This window comes from Hyperolius riggenbachi, chromosome 3 (genome assembly GCF_040937935.1).
Source record: "Hyperolius riggenbachi isolate aHypRig1 chromosome 3, aHypRig1.pri, whole genome shotgun sequence".
In the NCBI taxonomy this organism is placed as follows: domain Eukaryota; kingdom Metazoa; phylum Chordata; class Amphibia; order Anura; family Hyperoliidae; genus Hyperolius; species Hyperolius riggenbachi.
This window is the reverse complement of record NC_090648.1, coordinates 472,971,584-472,991,131: the sequence shown is the minus strand read 5'-3', so window position 1 is coordinate 472,991,131 and position 19,548 is coordinate 472,971,584. Positions and strand designations below refer to the sequence as shown.

The 19,548-nt window shown below is 46.9% G+C and overlaps 2 protein-coding genes across 4 annotated transcripts; both read left to right on the top strand.

Moving 5' to 3' along the window:
- Positions 1-2,861: 2,861 nt before the first annotated feature.
- On the top strand, positions 2,862-15,171 carry LOC137564322 (putative protein kinase C delta type homolog). Of its 3 annotated transcripts, none has more exons than XR_011030575.1 (8): positions 2,862-3,291; positions 5,709-5,867; positions 8,312-8,403; positions 10,465-10,527; positions 11,037-11,175; positions 11,365-11,380; positions 13,135-13,373; positions 15,083-15,109. XR_011030575.1 is itself a non-coding variant. In XM_068278067.1 (8 exons), exons 1-7 carry the CDS (start codon positions 3,094-3,096, stop codon positions 13,371-13,373), a joined length of 738 nt encoding a protein of 245 aa, XP_068134168.1. In that variant the 5' UTR covers positions 2,864-3,093; the 3' UTR covers positions 15,083-15,171. The 3 variants fall into 3 exon arrangements, 1 of the variants encoding a protein (XP_068134168.1); XM_068278067.1 differs by having other exon boundaries at positions 2,864-3,291; positions 13,303-13,373; positions 15,083-15,171; XR_011030576.1 differs by lacking the exons at positions 11,365-11,380; positions 13,135-13,373; positions 15,083-15,109 and adding an exon at positions 10,610-10,894 and having other exon boundaries at positions 11,037-11,125.
- Positions 14,928-18,257, top strand: LOC137562415 (protein kinase C theta type-like). The gene is made up of 4 exons (XM_068273757.1): positions 14,928-14,978; positions 15,083-15,274; positions 17,170-17,298; positions 18,110-18,257. The coding sequence occupies exons 1-4, from the start codon at positions 14,928-14,930 to the stop codon at positions 18,206-18,208; spliced, it is 471 nt and encodes a 156-aa protein (XP_068129858.1). The 3' UTR covers positions 18,209-18,257.
- Positions 18,258-19,548: the final 1,291 nt, after the last annotated feature.

The window sequence follows — 19,548 nt, the reverse complement described above, 5'->3', positions numbered from 1 at the left end:
TAGGAAATCATTGCGCAAATGCTTTTAGAGCGATCTTTAAAATCGCCAGCGCTTATAAAAAAATTGAAAATGGTCATAGTGTGAACAAGCCCTCATTCTGAGTATTTTCTTGCTTCCCGGTGGTGTAAAAGGCATTTTATTGATAAGCCTAGTAAAAAAGGCTTCCCTGTTACAGTGTATACACATAGAGGTTGTCCTGGAAAATGTAGCAAAGTCTGGGGTAAGTGGACCTCTTCCCCCTCAACAGTAACCGCTTAGCTCACTCTATATCATGTGTTTGGTCTATCTCACATTATATGTCACTGTCAGGAAACGTGATGATATAGTGTGACCTAGCTCTAATATAACTGAATTGTATAACCTACTCCAGGGGTGTCGCTAGCCCCAAAGATCAGTGGCATGTTCCCCGGATCTATTCTGGGGTGCCCTGGATGTCCCCCAGGCAGAGTCATCTGCATAATGGTCACCATCTCCTCTGCTCATCCTGCAGTTTCATTCTCCTAAGGCATGCTGGGAGATGTAGTCCATGGATGCAAATACTTACATGCCATGGACTAAATCTCCCAACATGCTTTGTGCACGCGTTGAAGCCAGGAGAATTAAACTGCGGCTTGAGTGGAGGAAGATGGTGACCATCGTACAAATGAGGCCACAGGAGCCGCCTCCCCCCCCCCCCTCCCCCCCCCCCCCCGCTGTTACCACAATCTCTGGACCCGCAACTGCACACTACACTTCTGCTCATTTCACTTTTGGATCTGTACACACTGGCTGACTTGCGCTGTGTTTTTTTAATCGCAAGGCCTTTTGAAAAACTATGAAATTGTGATGACGTGTACACAGTGGTGCAATGCGTTTTTAGAAAGACACATAAATCACAGTGAGGCCTCTTGCACACTACAAGCAATTCCGATTTTTTTATACGTCCGATTTTGATTCCGATTAAAAAACGTAGCAGCATGCAGTACGTTTTTTTTAATCGGATTAAGAAATCGGATCAGATAAAAAATCGGAATTGCATGTATTGTGCCAGAGGCCTGACTACTGCGCTTTTTAAGCACGGCGCTGAAAAAAACGCAATGCATGCAATTTTCCTTGCATTTTTTAGGTAAGCAATAAGGAAACCAGGAAAAGAAAGCCTCAGCAAAATCGCAATCGCATCAAAACGCATAAAAACCTGCGCTGACTTTGTATATTAATTGCAAGTAGAAATTTGATTAAAAAAACACATTTGCATCACACAGAAAACTGCTGTAAAAACTGATGTCTTTCCTCTTATATACATGTTAGCAGGGTTATCAAAATACAAATTCTTTCCATAGTACCTCTGGAATGTGACTGGACTGTGCCCAATGGGTATATATTTGGTTTTGAAACCCAACAAGCAAGAAAATTGCTAACAAAAAACAAAACCCCCCCAAACCTGTACTTACGTATGTATAAAATGTACATTTGTTGCGGAGTAAAATGTACTGTTAGGACCCATTCACACTAGAAGCGCTTTTCTGAGCGTTTTGCGATTGATTCGCGTTTTTTAAAATCGCTCCCATTCACTTTCATTCAAATCGTGGTTAAAATTGCAGAAAAATCGCAGAGATTTTGTGATCTCGTGATCACGTACGTGAAAATCGCGGCGATTTTTCAACGATTTTTACTGCGATTTTAATGAAAGTGAATGGGAGCAATTTTAAAAACGCTAATCAATCGCAAAACGCTCAGAAAGGCGATTCTAGGGCTTGATTCATCACGGCCGTGCTAGCGTTTTGCGTGCGTTATAACGCGCGTAACATTTTGCCCGTGCTAATGCGAATTTTTACAGGCAAACCGTGAATTTTCTTCATGCTTTGCGCACAAAAATTCGCATTAGCGTGTGCAAAACGTTATGCGCGTTATGAAGCTCGCAAAACGCTAGCACGCCCGTAATAGCAGTTATCACGGTTTCGTGAATCAAGCCCTTAGTGTGACTGGGCCCTTAATGTCTTTCTTTCCTACCTCTCTGTCATTCATAATAGGCTGTAAAAATCTCACAGGTCTTGGACTAGTCCATCTTCTTATAGGGGATTCTCGATTTTTATTTTTATATCCAAAAGCACATTCTGGACGTCAGTTGCTCAGTTCAACTGCCAAAACAGTGTGCAAGTGAGTAGGGAGGCCGGTCGACATCTTTGTATAGATCCTTTCTATGGAGTGCTTTTCTAAAGAATTAAAGGAAATGCTGAGAATCGCCTATGAGGAGATGGACTAGTCCAAAACACTGTCAGATCTGTCAGATTATAAAAAAAGGTGAAAAATAAGTAAAAATAGGTAATTAATTAGGTATGTTTTATGGACGAACCCCTATATTTATCCAAATAACTCTTCTAAAAAGCTGATGGTTAAAGTTAAGCTGAAGAAAAAAAAAACAGGCTTGAATCTCATATATTTTGTTGTAATCCAGCTTTATTCTAAACATATAAATTATAAAAATACATAAAAAAGCCAAATCAGGGCCCAATCATACAAACTGGTAGCCAATTAACATCCATTTTTAAGAACCAGTGTAGTTATATTGATTTGCTACCAGTTTGTATGTATGGCTAACTGATAAAGTGAAATAATGCAAGCTTTCTGGGATCTAGTCCCCTTCTTCAGGCATATTTCCAGATGTTAGCTGTAGTAAAACACTGATGCAGGTAAATAGCAAACATGAAGATGGCAGTTGTGCTGGTGGCTGTTTAGCAGTTAGATGTCAGGTGATCAGCAGGCTGGAGCCAGTGAGCTCATGCAAGCAAACATGAGATATTTTGTTGTAATCCAGCTTTATTCTAAAAAATATAAATTATAAAAATACATAAAAAAGCCAATTAGGGCCCAATCATACAAACTGGTAGCCATTTACTATTAATTTTTAAGATCCAGTGTAATTATATTGATTTGCTTCCAGTTTGTATGACTGTGACTCATCTTAACTGTCATAACTGTCACAAGTAGGTTGCCATGACGGCGTCGGCCATCTTGTTTGAGACGGTGATCTGATCACATCTCAGCGATTAACTCTCAGCAGTTTTTTGGATTATTTTCAAAGCAATTTCTTTTGAAGAGACTCAAATAACAGCAATGAGTTTCTCTAAGCTTCCTCGTGGCCAGTCAGGTCCACATGTGGGGAAAACCATCACCCACAAGAGGAAGAGGGAGCCTGAAAAGGCTCAGAGCAGTGAGGACCTGGAGAGTGGAGAACGGTCCATCAAGAGACCTGCTATCTCCATCGGTGACTTCAGAGTCCTTTCTATTCTTGGACAGGGAGCATTTGGGAAGGTAAGCACCCTTTCTCTACAGAGCATGATGGGGAGATGATAACAGGGAGATATACATGTGATGTATATGGTGGTAAGGGCATTGGTATATACTGATGGGCAAGGAAATGTAGGCCAGCATCCCCAGCCAGTGATATGATACGCTTTACCTTGCTCCTGGGGATTCAGGCAGTGACTCCTGTGGGTTTTCAGGGGAAGACAAGGCCATACATTGCACTGCAGTAGTCGGCTTCAGATCTGGGTCGCCCTTTAGATGTTGGTCCTTGGTAGTGGAGGTGCTATGCTGTCTGGAATACACTATCCAAAAGGGGCCTAACCCAGTATCCATGGATTCCTCCAGAATGGTGGAATCAATGAATGTTAATCAAGGATTATTATAGGTGTGTAGGATTTTTAGTAAACCTGTAGGCTGTTAAACTAGCGCCAAGCATCAGTTGCCATGGGGACATGTGATTCCTGGCTATGGAGAGTGTAGCCACTCCCCCTGTCCTCATGCCACACAGCAGTACAACCAAGTGACAGGCCCTGGCATTGACATGTGTATGTCTCGTGCCTCTGCAAAGAGGAACCCAGAAAGTGGGCACTCTGTTGTTTGATATGCAGGAGATATTCCTGCATACAGACTTTACTTAAACCCATTAGGGTCACCTGAGCCAGCAATAATTATGCCATTACAAAAGCACTACAGGAAACCCCCATACAGATTGCAGCTAGGGAAGTGCAGGCACAGTTGTGAGAGAAGTGAGGTGAGAGCGGCGGGGGAGGGGGGCGGTGCTGGTGTAATGTCTGATTGCGCTGCCCGGAAGCTCCCCTCCACACTGAGTAGCACGCATGCTCAGTGTGAAGTTAATTATACTGCTGATGGTAAAATAATAAATATCTCCGCTTCCACACATCATACGCTAACCAAATTTTCAGGGTAGGGAGAGGATTCCCCGAACGACATCTATGCCAAATTGCAGCTCCCAAGCCCCGCTGGTTCAGGAGATAGAGTAGAGAAACCTATCTCGGGAACCAGTGGGTCTCGGGGGGCTGCAATTTGGCATAGAAGTAGTCCGGGGGGTCCTCTCCCTACCCTGAAAATTTGGGGAGTGTAGAATGTGTGGAAGCACAGATATTTAGTATTTTACCATCAGCAGCATAATTAAGTAGGAACTGTGGCCGCACAGTCTCCTAATGCGCATGCGGGGCAGCGCAAATCCAAAGGCAGCATAATCAGACACAACACCAGGACAGAGAGAGTTACCTTACATACCTCACTGCCTCTAGCTGCAGCACCACATGCTGCACTCCACCCTCCCTACACTTCCCCCTTCACAGCGTGTGGCGCAGCAGCTAGAGGCAGTGTGACAGCCAGGTAGGGTAACCCTCTCTGCCCCCACCGCCCGCTTACACACATGCGGGTACAGCTTTACTTCTCACAAAACTGTGCTGGCTCATCCTTGATTGCAACCTTGTTGAAAATGATCCCCTGACTACATTTATACAGTGTAGGAGCACCAAGTGTTTTGGGTGTTTTGCAATTCTTCTCTGCATTTAAAGGCAGCGCCGGATCATCCACAAGGCAATCTTAGGCAGTTGCCTAGGGCCTGGAGAGAGTCTAGGGGGCCCGGTGGATGCTACCCTCCACCAAATATACCCAAAAAAGCCAGGTGACCATCAGCGGCGGGCAAACCAGCACAGGGATTCCTATGCCTGGAAACAGTCTTGCTGGCCAGAACGCCTTGCGGCAGATGTATTGCATTTCCTAATAGCGTATTTGGGAGACATGACGTCCAGCACAGCCTCCCTGCAGCCTCTGCATCTGTGGGAGGGACTTATCATGTTATGTGGTTTATGCAGCATATGTAGTATGTGACTGTATTGCTGCATCCAATCACATCACTTCATGTGTGTGAGAGAGATGGCTGCTACTGTGCCTAGAGGTGCCCATTACCAGACAATCTCAATTATACAATTTTATCACATCTGCATAATATGAGGGGCTACCTGAAGTTCATGTTTAAAGCACATTGACTCACATTACCTTTGTACTACATAGATGAAGTAAGATTGCACTATCAGGACTGAATCATTAACAGATGACGTTTGTTATGGGGCCTGATAGTTTATAGTTATACCTCTGATTTCAGCCCTTACTCCTAATGCTCGTACACACACGCTAGATTAATGTCTGCCAATACCGACCACTGTGTACAGCAGCCCCAACCGCTACCCGGCAAGCGACTAACTAGGGGGATCAACTCAGCCGTGCAACGGCCGATAGCTTTGGTCTCACAACTCGCCCCGCCCACCAAATGTGTGACATCACATCCGCGCCACATATTCAGCCACTGCTGATGTAATAACCTTTCCCAGCACTGTACATATATGTGATTAGATTATGAAATGATGTTAATCTCTCTGTGTCCCTCACAGGTTGTCCTGGCTTCCCTCCCTGGAGAAAACCAGACTGTGGCTATCAAGTGCATCCCCAAAAAGGAGGTTACCACCAGCCTTCTGCGGGAGAGCAGAATCCTCCAGCAAGTCAGAGGGTCTCCATTCATCTGTCATGCCTATGCTGGACTGCAGTCTGAGGTATGTATAGCCTGCCTGCCCCAATCAGTCACATGCCCTAGACTGTGTACAGGGTTGGTTCTACAGTAGGGACAAACTGAACAGTTGCACAGGGCCTCAGAGCAGGGAGATGGTCTCTCCCAGGTCTCCCCCAAGTTAATAGTGGGTGTCTGGGCCCCGTTTTACTTCAGAGTACTCACCTGTTCAGCCGACATGCTCCTCCTCCTTCTTTTAGCATCCCCCCTTTTCTGTCTCTGTATCTCTCCTCATGTACATTGGTAAGTTACTTGAGTTGGCGCATGCCAGCAGGGAATGAGGAGAGTGGGGATGGACACAGGAGGACACTGATGACAAAACACACCCGCTGGCCAGGATAGGTCACTCCGCTGGGACTATTCTGCAGAGAAACAAGGCCCTAGGTGGACAACCTACTACTATCTGGATAGGGCACTAGGGGGACAACAAATACTACCCATTAATGTCACCTGTTGGGGGGAAGGGGGTTGTAAGAATAATGCCACCTAATGCTGCTATCTGGGGGGCATTTAATGCTGTATTTGGGTAAGATTGGAACAAATACCACCTAGTGCTGCTGCCGGGGGGTGGGAAACAACAGGGCCCCCTAATGCTGCTATCTTGGGGTAGGGGCAGCTGCTTTGGGGGGGGGAGGGGTCACCTAATACTGCTATCTTAGGGGGGCACTTGACACCTAATACTGCTATATGGGGGAGCTGGTTCAGGGGTTGTGGCTTGTTAATTTTTACTAAGGGACCCCAATGAATGTAGAACCATCCAAAGCTATTCATTTACATTCTCCTCAGGCATCATCTTTCCACACAGCATGAAATGAGAGGAATGTGGGGGAGGAGTCATCATTGCTGACTCATCCTAACATTGGGAATCCCTCACCAAGAGAGTATTCAGATCCAGCTTCCTGCCCACACTGGCTGCATGCTAGTTCCAGGTGTGCCTCGGGCACTCCTGAAGCTAAAAGATTAGTATGTCAGCCAGGGAACTGGCATTTTCTAAACAAAAAATAAAATATGGCCGTTTCCAAATTCCTATGCTACGTTGCATGTGGTAACGGTAACGTGCGTGTTACCTAGGTAACGGGTCACACAAATTGCTTAATGCATGCTACTATATTGTCAGGATTACTGGTAAAATTGCCATGCACATGCCAACTTTACCATATTTTGCTGACTAGACAAGATAAACAACATTTATATTGCTCTTTTCTCCTCCTCAAGGCGCCAGAGCTGCAGCCATTAGGACCCGCTCTATAGGCAGTAGCAGTGTTAGGGAGTTTTGTCCAAGGACTCCTTACTGAATAAGTGGTGGCTTGCTGAACAGGAAGAGCTGAGATTTGAACCCAGGTTGTCTGTGTTAGAGGCAGAGCCCTTAAAACGGATCCGAGATGAAAAAATAACTAAAGCATGAAACTTGTCTATATATCTTATCTAAAGTTTAGATGTTTTCAACAGTAAATCCAGCTGCAAACAGCTTCAACAGTAAATTATTATTTCTTCCTGTGATACAATGAGTGCGACCATGTTTTGCTTGTCATCACACACACACGCAGGCAAAGCTGCTCTGTATCTCCACCCCTCAGCCTGTGAACTCCACTCCCCTCTTCACCCCCTTGCTTCTGAAACCACTATAGCATAGCTAGTATAGTTGCCCTACAGTATAGATTGTTTAGTTTGCTCCATTCAATATAGCGAGTATAGTTGCCCCCAGTATAGATAGTATAGCTGGCCCCAGTATAGATTCCGTAGTCAGTATGGCTAGTATAGTTTCCCAGTATAGCTAGAATAGTTGTCCCCTGTGTCAGCGGGACAGCGGGTCGCCTATCAGTGCGCATACAGCCAGTCTTCCTGTATACTCCCTGATTGGTGACCCGCTGTCCTGTCATAGCGGCGCAGCGGGTTGATATGACATGCGGTCTGAGTAGCGGCAGAGGGAGAGGGGGACAATTACCGGGGCCCGCCTAGATGCCAGTGCATGCTGCCCATGGCCCCCCTCGCACTGACAGAGGCTTCCTGCCTCCGCTCCAGCCCCACTGTGCACCTCCACCAATCAGCGCGCAGTGGGGCAGGCAAATGAAAATAAGACGTGCCTCCTCGTCAAGCTCAGCTCCCATGATTAATTACAGCATGGGACTGAGCGCCGAGGAGTTGGGGGCGGGGCTCCTGTAGTTTATTAGAACTGGGCAGTCTGGGCACTCATGTTTAATTGTTGTGTAACTCAGAATACTCCCTCCATATGTGGCCACAATTATATTCATTATATTCATTGTATCATGTACACAGAACACACCTTCTACATAACACAACATACCTGCATATTGTATTGCTCAGAATTACACTACATACATTTGTTAGTGTTTAAAGGGAGTCTGAGGGGAAAATAAAATACAGTATTGTGCATTTTTTGTGATTATTGTCTTTATTTGTTTCAAACAGAGCCACGCCTATTTCGTCATGGAACACCTGCCTGGAGGAAGCCTGGGATCCTTGATAGAGCAGCGTGAATGTCTGCCGGATCATCTCGTTGAGTAAGTATATACAGAAAATCATTCTGCTGATGATGGGCGGGTAGAAAGCTCAAGCAAGGATCTGTCCATATTGGCTGATCCAAGGGGTGGAGTGTGGGGGTAATGGGTGTTTCCAAACAGGGCAAGCCCCCCTCCCCCCAGCACCCAAGGCAGAGATGTCACAGAGTGATCCCCTTAAAGAGGAACTTCAGCCTAAACAAACATACTGTCATTAAGTTACATTAGTTATGTTAATTAAAATAGATAGGTAATATAATCTCTTACCCACCCTGTTTTAAAGGAACAGGCAAATGTTTGATTTCATGATGGCAGCCATCTTTTTGGTTGAAAGGAGGTGACAGGGAACATGAGACACAGTTCCAACTGTCCTGTGTGCTGATCACCCCTCCCAGTTGCTAGGCAACGTGAATAACAACATAGGAAATCTCATCATGCTTTGCACAGCCTCAGGGAAAAAAAGCTCCGGCAGTTTTCTTTGATGGGTGGAGCTTAGCTAAAAATGCAGCTAAAAATGATTCTTTGGTAAGAAAAACAAAGTTCTGATGCTGTGAAACTGTTAAAGAAACAGCAAGCCTTTTCAGTTCTGTTGAGTAGATTTAGTCCGGAGGTTCACTTTAAGTATCGCATACGGATTGCTTGCTCATTTGCTCAGGCGGCAGACCATGACCTCTGAGTGTCCGTCAAAGCCCTTCCCCCCTCCCCCCCAAGTGGACCCAACCAGCCTTTATTACTTGTTCAGGTTGGCATTCCACAGTCTTTCCTCTTATCAGATCCTGCTGCCTTTATCAGTTGCTACCCATTAAAACTAGAGAATCTGTATTGTTAAAATCGCACAAAAGTAAACATACCAGTGTGTTAGGGGACATCTCCTATTACCCTCTGTCACAATTTCGACGCTCCTCGCCGCATTAAAAGTGGTTAAAAACAGTTTTTAAAAGTTTGTTTATAAACAAACAAAATGGCCACCAAAACAGGAAGTAGGTTGATGTACAGTATGTCCACACATAGAAAATACATTCATACACAAGCAGGCTGTATACACCCTTCCTTTTGAATCTCAAGAGATCATTTGTGTGTTTCTTTCCCCCTGCAGCTATCTTCCACTGAAGTGTCAGGCTGTTTCTTCCTGCAGAGTGCAGACAGCTCTGCCTGTATGTAATTCCTCAGTATGTGAAAGCCCAGCCAGCTCAGAGGAGGATTTATCCAGCTTGTAAAAGATAAGAGAGAAGCTGCCCTTATCTAAATAATACACAGGCAGTGTGCAGAGAGGGGCCTTGAGGGGGGAGATGCATCACAGAACCACAACACTGAAGAACTTGGCAGCCTTCCAGACACAGGCTGACAAGTCTGACAAGAGAGAGATAAGTTGATTTATTACAGAGATGGTGATAGTAGAACGTGCTGCAGTAAGCCAGAACACATTAGAATAGCTTTTGGAACTTGTAGGATGATAAAAAACAGGATGCAATTTTTGTTACGGAGTCTCTTTAAAACCCTTCTCCACCCTGGTCACACCTAGCATTCTCCACTCCATAGTCTGTCCTCCATTTTTGGCTCCACATAGAAGGCATAGGCAAGGCCAGAGCCGGATCATCCACAAGGCAATTATAGGAAGTTGCCTAGGGCCTGAAGAGAGTCTAGGGGCATGGTGGTTGTTAGCCACCAACAAATCTTACCGAAAAAACAGATGACCATCAAAAACTGCTATCTTGCCTAGGGCCTCCTGTCATCTTAATCCATTCCTGGGAGAGGCGCCCCTGATGGTGTCACCACTTCTAACAGTAACATAGCAATGGCCCAGCAGATGTGTTGCCAAGCAACACTAAAGCCATGGCAGTGCTTATCATCCCAGTTACTGAGCAGGTCCGGGGATGAGCGGGGCTGCTGGGCTGTGTGAGGGGCCGTGTGTGGTTTGCTCCCCAAGCCCCTGTTGTCATTTGTTACTTGCTGGCTGTTGGGTTTCCATATGAACAGATGTGCAAATAATCTTTATTCTGTAAATAGTATTCATACAATAAATGAATAACTGACATTAACACACAGCATTGTCTCTTTTTTCAGGTTCTACACGGCAGAGCTTGTCTGTGGCATCCAATTCCTTCATGAACGAGGCATTGCCCATCGGTGAGTAACTAAATTATATCTGTTCTCTAAGCTGATTGTAGACCCAGTTTTAAAGGAAATGTCCGAGGATTTAAAAAAAAAGATCTACTTCCCCAGGACTTCCTCCAGCCTCTAGCAGCCGTCCTGTGCCCTTCACCGCAGCTCCGGGGTCCCGGGATCCCCTCTGTTGGCCAGATCAGCCTTTACTGTGCCTGCCTGAGACCCGCTGGTGACCGCGCTCACGTGGTGTGGAGCGTTCTGCGCAGACCCTGGAGTACTGTGCCTGCCTGAGCGCCGCTGTGGACCGCGCTCACGTGGTGTGGAGCGTTCTGCGCAGACCCTGGAGTACTGTGCCTGCCTGAGCCCCGCTGGTGACCGTGCTCACGTGGTATGGATCGTTCTGTGTTCTGTGCAAAAGTTATTGTAGCCCCCAGGAAAGAAGCATTTTCAGAACGAGTCAGCAATGGTTTTGTCCATATTTTTCTCAGTTTCCTTCAAATGTACTCACAAATCTCAATCTTTACCCTCAGGGATCTGAAGCCGGACAACATCATGCTGGATGCGGATGGCCACGTGAAGATTATCGATCTTGGCCTCGCGCAGGACCAGCTGACCGGAGGACGAACAATATCTGGACGTTGTGGAACACCAGACTACATGGCCCCTGAGGTAAGAGCTTTGTTGTCCCACCACTAAGCCAAGGTGTAGATAGGGACAGGATGATGTTACAGAGATAGGGTAGATGCATGAGAGAGCTTGATACAGCGATCCCAAAGGGACTGAATGATAGGTTCAGCCACAAATGTTTTCTGTAATGGTGCTTAATGATATGTTCTCTCTCCATCTTTCTCTTTTCAGATTCTGATGGGCGTAGGTATGTACCATCGGTGGTTGGGGGTGTGTCGGAGGGTGGTAAGATGGTGACCTATCAGTCTGAGGTGCTTTATGCAACATGACTGTAATGTATAGATGGATTCTGGTGTTTACCTGTTTGATCAGTAATATATGATTGTTTACCATTTAAGTGATCTGTGGGTAGACATCGTATGTGTGTAGTGCCCTAAACTGGTTTGTTGTTTGGTGAGTGGGGGATGGAGAGGATAGAAGGGGATACAGAGAGGGTGGTGAGTGGGGGATGGAGAAGATAGAAGGGGATACAGAGAGGGTGGTGAGTGGGGGATGGAGGGGATGGAAGGGGATACAGAGAGGGTGGTGAGTGGGGGATGGAGAAGATAGAAGGGGATACAGAGAGGGTGGTGAGTGGGGGATGGAGAAGATAGAAAGGGATACAGAGAGGGTGGTGAGTGGGGGATGGAGAGGATAGAAGGGGATACAGAGAGGGTGGTGAGTGGGGGATGGAGGAGATAGAAGGGGATACAGAGTGGGTGGTGAGTGGGGGATGGAGAGGATAGAAGGGGATACAGAGGGGGTGGTGAGTGGGAGATGGAGAAGATAGAAGGGGATACAGAGATGGTGGTGAGTGGTGGATGGAGAGGATAGAAGGGGATACAGAGATGGTGGTGAGTGGGGGATGGAGAGGATAGAAGGGGATACAGAGAGGGTGGTGAGTGGGGGATGGAGAGGATAGAAGGGGATACAGAGATGGTGGTGAGTGGGAGATGGAGAAGATAGAAGGGGATACAGAGAGGGTGGTGTAATGGTTAAGGGCTCTGCCTCTGACACAGGAGACCTGGGTTTGAATCTCGGCTCTGCCTGTTCAGTAAGCCAGCACCTATTCAGTAGGAGACCTTTGGCAAGTCTCCCTAACACTGCTACTGCCTATAGAACGCGTCCCAGTGGCTGCAGCTCTGGCGCTTTGAGTCGGGCAGGAGAAAAGCGTGATATAAATGTTATTTGTCTTGTCTTGTGAGTGGGGGATGGAAAAGATAGAAGGGGATACAGAGAGGGTGGTGAGTGGGGGACGGAGGAGATAGAAGGGGATACAGAGAGGGTGGTGAGTGGGGGATGGGGAAGATAGAAGGGGATACAGAGAGGGTGGTGAGTGGGGGATGGAGAGAATAGAAGGGGATACAGAGAGGGTGGTGAGTGGGGGATGGAGAGGATAGAAGGGGATACAGAGAGGGTGGTGAGTGGGGAATGGAGAGGATAGAAGGGGATACAGAGAGGGTGGTGAGTGGGGGATGGAGAGGATAGAAGGGGATACAGAGAGGGTGGTGAGAGGGGGATGGAGAAGATAGACATCAAACTGTTCCCCTCCGCTGTTTGCACTGCTGGCCTTGGCAGGGTTTGGTGCTCCAAATGAATTATTATGTATAAAGTGCTTGAGGAGGCCCAAGGTAAAACTTGCAGGGGGCCACATAGCTCCTTAATAGCTGCCCCACCATTATAGAGGGAGAGATGAAGAACCGCAGACTGTGTGGGGAAGAGAACAGGGGGAGGAGGAGAGAAAGAGCTGGAAGAGAGAGATCACTGCAGAAATGCCGTAGAAGGCAGAGAGGAAGCTGGGAAATTGCTGTTGGAAGGTAAGTGCAGAATGAAGGTGAAGCAAGGAAACCTCCTATCACAGTCACACACTGTAAAGGCCGTACCCACTATGTGATTGTTACCGCAATATTTCTGACAATCGGTGCTATTGTGAGTGACGAGCGATTGTTGCTGCGATCTCAGGACAGGGGTACAGACGCGAGATCACAGGAACGACGTTTGGGGATGCGCGGCGATAACAACCGTCAGGATGGATCAGATCTCTAAGATCCCCGACGACTCCTGCGCAGAGTACCGTGATTGTCTGACTTCTCGCTCATGCCCGTCATGTGACGTCTGGTGTTCCCACAGGTAGGATGATTGCTCGGAGAACCTCGCTCATCGGGAGGCGTCGCTGTGAGGGGTCACTGATGCTTCGTTAGGTGAGTTTTTAGCGTAAGGGCTCATTTCCACTAGGAGTGATTCGGAGCGATTCCCCCTTGTGTAATTATTAGGGTGCTTTGGCTTTTACATGTGGGGAAATCCACATAGCTGTGCATGCAGAGCAGGATCAGCCACCAGGCAACTTAGGCAGGTGCCTAGGGCCTACTGGGTGTCAAGAGGCCCACCTGCCACCTTCTCTGACCTCTTTCCACTTCAGTCTACCAAAGGAACCACAGGGGGCCCCAAATCTATTACCTTGCATAGGGCCCCATTACACCTTAATCCATCTCTATGTGGATGCCATGGCTAGAGGGATTTAGATGCGTACTGGCAGCAGTATAAGTACCGGCGTGCGTCTCGGAGAGGCTCGGCGGCACAAATGGAAATGAGCCCTCACTCATTTATTTATTTGTATGGACTAATACCTGTGCATTTAATCTCTATGCAGGCCGAATAAATTAAAAATAACCAAGGATTTTGTTTATAACATTCCCGCTAAGTTCACATTGGGGTGTTGCATCCCTCCGTAAAAGCAGGAGAGGAAAAGTAACATTGCGCATTATGCGTGCGGTGTGACACATATAGCGAAGCATTCAGCACCTACTGCAGCACGGGCATGTTATGCATACCAGGGGCGTAACAATACACCCTGCAAGGGTTGCCTCCGCAGGGGGGCCCAGAAGCCACAGGGGACCCGTGGGGGGAAAAGTTTGAGAGGCTGACAACTAAGGGCATGGGGGGGGGGGGGGGGGGGGACGTATTCTGCTCTCGCACCATTGTTATATTGACTGCATGTGTACACCACACAGATAAGGAATCATAAACACTTTGGAATTTGTACACTGTCCCTGCTCCCTAGGGTTCGTAAAAAACATCTGTCTCGCACTGCTGCTAAGTTCTGATGACTTCATGTACAACCTTACAAACAAAGGAGTCACAGGGTGAAGAAAAGTTGTAGACTGTCCCTTATCAGCAATAACTCCAAAAAGATTCCTAGATTCTTATCACACACATGGGGCTAATGACCTTATGGTGTCTGATTACTTTTACAACACAGCAGAGTGGGTTAGATTGATGTCTGACTGTCACTGCCTCATTGAGAGCTTGTCTCATACTGAGTCCAAGATCCCATAATAACAGTATCAATCAGTGACATGCTGAATGTTTTGCCAAAGTTACAGTGAATACTATATCTTATGTTCAGCATGTCTTTATTGTTCCTCCATATAGCATGTGCTCTCATGTAGTAAAATAATACAGCTGTGTGTGTATGTATACTGTATACTGGGAGCAGAGCTGCAACGAGGGACTTGTGGGCTGCAAGGGGCTGGAGGAAGCCCCGGGTAAGTACATCTGGGGGAAGCATAGATTGCCTGACATTTCCTTTAAGTCTAAGTGTTTTTATCTGCATGGGGAAAACACATTGGTCCTCAGATTTCCTGTGCAGAAAGCGAGGGAGGTGTGTGTGTGTGTGTGGGGGGGGGGGGGGGCATCCAAAGTTTCGCAGGGGGCCCAGTGATGTCTAGTTACGCTCCTGATGCATACATCGCATTATGCCAGCGGATTCCATCACACTATCACCACAGCTGCATCGCGTCAGAAATGTGATTATATCGTCTGACGCAAAGCACTGAAATGGCCCCAGTGTGAACGTATCTCTCTTTACCTCCAAGTGACACTGATACCCTATTTATGTCATCTCTTGTAGATTTTCCTGGGCCAGCCTTATGGAACGTCCGTGGATTGGTGGTCCCTCGGCATCACCGTGGCAGAAATGCTGACTGGAGAACTTCCCTTTTATGATGGCAGCAATGAGGAGACGTTCATCCGATCCGTCACCCGGGAGCGCCCGAAGTTCCCGATCTGGATTGAGGTTGTGACTAAGAACTTCCTCAAGAAGGTGAGTGAATGAAGTTTATTACAGCCACCTACAAACATCTGTTTTCCTAGTCACTGGACGGTAATAGAAAAAAATGGAAAAAGAGAGAATCTAAATTTTCTTCACACTGTTATTAAAATTGATCGCTCCGTTCAATCTGCAGCCTCCAGAGAATTTCCAAAACTGACAGCTCCTCTTTCCGGCCTAGACCACATTACTGTGTCTACTGTTTGGGGTACATGCCAATTCCCACCTTGCTGCAGGGGTAGTTAGCTGCACAGAGCAGGAGGCTTTTTAATCATCTTCAACACCTGGAGTAATCTATTGACATGAAAAGAAACTGTGGTCCTGGTGTCTCAGCACCCTGCAGGAAAAACACAGGAGACAAAAGAAGGGGAGCCCAGTAGTGTGATATGTTTAGTGCATCAGATGATGAAAAAAGTAAATCGGAAAACTACCCACAAAGGAGGGTTGCATGGGGCAACCGAACACAGAAAGCAGGTGGAGACAATGAACCCGACTCCACTCGGGGTGGTCCTAACCAGGACCTAGATGGCGGTCTCTTACGGAAAAAACGGGGACAGATGTCAACTGGGGTGTGGGCCACCGGTGGTCTGTCACCTCCCCTCGGACGATAAGAGTACAGGGGTATACAATGGACAATTGGGGAAAGAGGCGCCCTCAATGACGAAATCTCTGTAATATATACAAAAGATTTTTTTTATTTAGCACAGGCAACACGTTTCGAGGGTCTATGCCCGCTTCCTCAGGACAATAGCAGTACCAAATGAAAAACTCCTATGTCTTATGAACTTTTTCATTTGGCACTGCTATTGGCCTGAAGAAGCGGGGATAGACCCGCGTTGCCTGTGCTAAATAAAAAATCTTTTGTATATATTACAGAGATTTCGTATATTAGGTAAGTTACCTAATATCCTTTGTCGTTTTTAAGCCCTTTTTAGACGCTTTTATCCAACCAGGGCACCTCTTTCCCCCAATTGTGCAATCTATAGACATAGTGTGACACCTCCATCTGGCAGTGTCTGTTAAGCCTCGGGCACACGCCTGACATTAATCGGCTGAGGCAGCAGATAACCACCGTCTCAGATGACAATCAGGTGGGTGTACAGCAGCCGGAGACCCCCAACCCACCAGCGATCCACCGGGCGGCACGGCAATGTTTTAGTAACAATGGGGCCCCTGGGCAAAATTAACCTGGGGGACCCAACAGACCCCCCCCCCCCCAACCAAAAGGTGGCGTTAGGGGTTCTTTGTTGCAGCCAAATTTCACCCCAGGGCCCCTGAGACAGCTATCATCCCTCTGCCACCCTGCCAACTAAACTCTGCTCCCTGGGGCCCCTGCAATGTCTTTGGCAGTGTAGCATCTCACCTGTCCCTGTGGGGGTTACCCCTCTGTCATTACTTTGGTTCCATTGCAGGTCGCCAGAGGAGCAGAGTTAAGTTGGGGGGGAGACACCTTGTGGGCCCCTACAGGCTCTGGGACAATTGCCCCCTTTGCCTCTATGGAAGCCTGCCGGGCGGATTTACTCAAGCCCAGCATGATGTCATGCATGGCGCCACTCATTACCCTCCCCCGCATAGCAGCTGACCACAGCGTGTCATCAGCTACCCAGCTAACACATGTGTGCAGCCCAGCAATGTCACCCAAAGCGTTCAGGCCCTGATCCCCAACTGGCGACATCCGTCAAAGGTGTTTATGAAAACACATGTACATGAAAACACAGTAATTCAGCTGAAATATAGTTTGCCATTCATCTATGCAATATATGAGGTTTTTTGTTTGTTTTTTTTTAGCAAAAAAAAGGAATTTTCCTGCATCTTATTTTGAATTCAGCTGTTCCATTTGCTTTGTAGAAGCCAAGCTGTAAACTAACTTTTATCATTTGTATTTACAGCTCCTCAGGAAGGACCCGGCCCGTCGCCTTGGAGAGAGAGGGGACATCCGCCAGCACCCCTTCTTCAGCACCATTGACTGGACAGAGCTGGAGGCTCGGAGGGTGCAACCGCCAATCCGCACATTCCCGGTACTGTAAATTGATACATAATCTAGAAGTGTTGTTGTCTGTTACTGCCAGGGTTGGATCTTCCATTAGGCACAGTAGGCGGATGCTGCTAAAGAGGTGGCCAAATATTGCCGGCACTACCCACACTGCAATTAGGATAAGATGGGCAACATCTGTGAACTTAGGTTTAGAGGCGCTTGTGGTAGCAGATGTCTCCTCATAGTTAAATACACATAATAAATGCTCTTTGGCGGCAGATATCCTACAGACGGTATACATCACATTACCCCAATACTTGGCAATATCTTAGCACAAGACCTTATACAATGGACCATATCTGCATTCTGGAGGTTACGTTTTGGTCATGCTCCTACATACCCCTCTGGTCTGTCTCTCTGATTGATGTTGAATGCATATTCGGCATGGTATAACATCACAATATGCAACCCCCTCCATGTCTCAATGATCATCAATTTACAGAGCACATTGTAACCTTCAAGTATTTTGTCCTCTAGTTGAAACACTCAGTATTTTAAACTATAGAACAGAGCAGAACTAATGACCCTTTGAACTTTCTCGCAGTAAAACCTTACCTGAAGCTGTCGCTCAATGTTTCGTTGATGTATAAGTGCTTTATAGTAATTTGGTTAATTTGTGTTTTGAGCCCAAACAGGTGTAGAAACAGAGACAGAAATATCAGTCAGACAGTACATAGATCTAATGAGCTCTGCTATCTGCTCCAGAGAGAGACTGACAATCCTCTTCTGTGTCGCCTTATAAGAAGCTATGATGCATTTTGCAGCCAGAATAACAGTGTGTTTCCTTTTTGCAGGAAGTTCCTGTTCAGGAGAGCCTGCCTGCCCTGGAGGGTGGAGCAGCCACCAATCCCATGCTGGGCTTCTCCTTCAAGTCTCCAAGCTGGGCCAAGTAGGAGGGCAAGTCACCGTTACGCCTCTCCATTCATTATCACTTTATTAATAAAACATGGAATATGTTTAATTCCAGTCCTTTGTCTATGTCTGACATTATTATTATTTATTGTATTTATAAAGCGCCAACATATTACGCAGCGCTGCACAATAGATAAATGGGTTAACATACAAGGTAGGACATACAGGAAACTCACAACAAAACAAGATCATGCAAATGATTTGATAACAGTGCAGTGTCATAGGTCAAAATAGAGACTGTTCTAGTCCACAAGAGGGGTGATTGACAGTAAGATTGCATAATCAAGCTGGAAACACTAGGGAGGAGGGCCCTGCCAGAGGCTTACAATCTAAAGGGTGTGGGTGGAGACAATAGGTGCATCTGTTGAGAGGGTGTCTAACAGAATGTATTATGGTGCTGTTGCAGGGGGTATGCGAGCATGAAAAGGTGAGTCTGGAGAGTCTGATTAAAGAGATTAAAGGTGGGGGCGAGTCTGATGGCTGGTGGGAGGGAGTTCCAGAGAGTGGGGGCGGCCCTAGTGAAGACATTGGCATTTTCCTGTTCATGCCCAATAGCGGGCATAATTCCACACAGGAAAACATGGCTGCCACTAGGGGCGCTGTTCCCAGATTCCAGCACAGCGTCAGCTTCTTTAGATCAAAGCGTTGGACGAAACCCGACGCTTTGATCACTGCCGGCCATATCCTCCGCCGCTGTGACGCGTATATTATTATATGGCCGCATACACAGTATGCCACGGACCGGAGGACTTTCCGTGGGAAATTTCAAATGAACCAGGAGGTGGAGGAGGACAGTGAGGGTGCAGTGAGCCTGGAGGGGGCTGGAAGAAGCCCCAGGTATGTATAAATTCCCCCCCCCCCCTTTCATATCAGGTTTACTGTAACGAGATGGTTATGGAGGCTGCCATATTTATTTCCTTTTAACCACTTCAAATCCAAGGTTTTTCCCCTTAAAAAACCAGAGCACTTGTTATATGGCAGCCTCCATATCCCTCTTGTTACAGTTGACCTTTAAATCAGGAGAGGGAAGCCTCTAGATCCTCCAGAAGCTTCCCATGTCTCCCTCTACCTCACCATTCCAGCGCTAGGACCCCCCTGAAGATCACCACCACACTCCCATACGTGTATGAGTGCGGCCAGTGGCGTATAATTTACCGACACCCTTCCCCGCCCCCAAAAAAGTGAAGCGGCAAACAAATGGGAGTGGCCATGACATCACATGAGCAGGGCTAACTGTAATGTAACTGTGTAAAAGTAAGGCAGTGGGCTAATATAGGTAACCAGCATAGTTTAGATAGGTAGGTGCCTCCAATATAGGTAG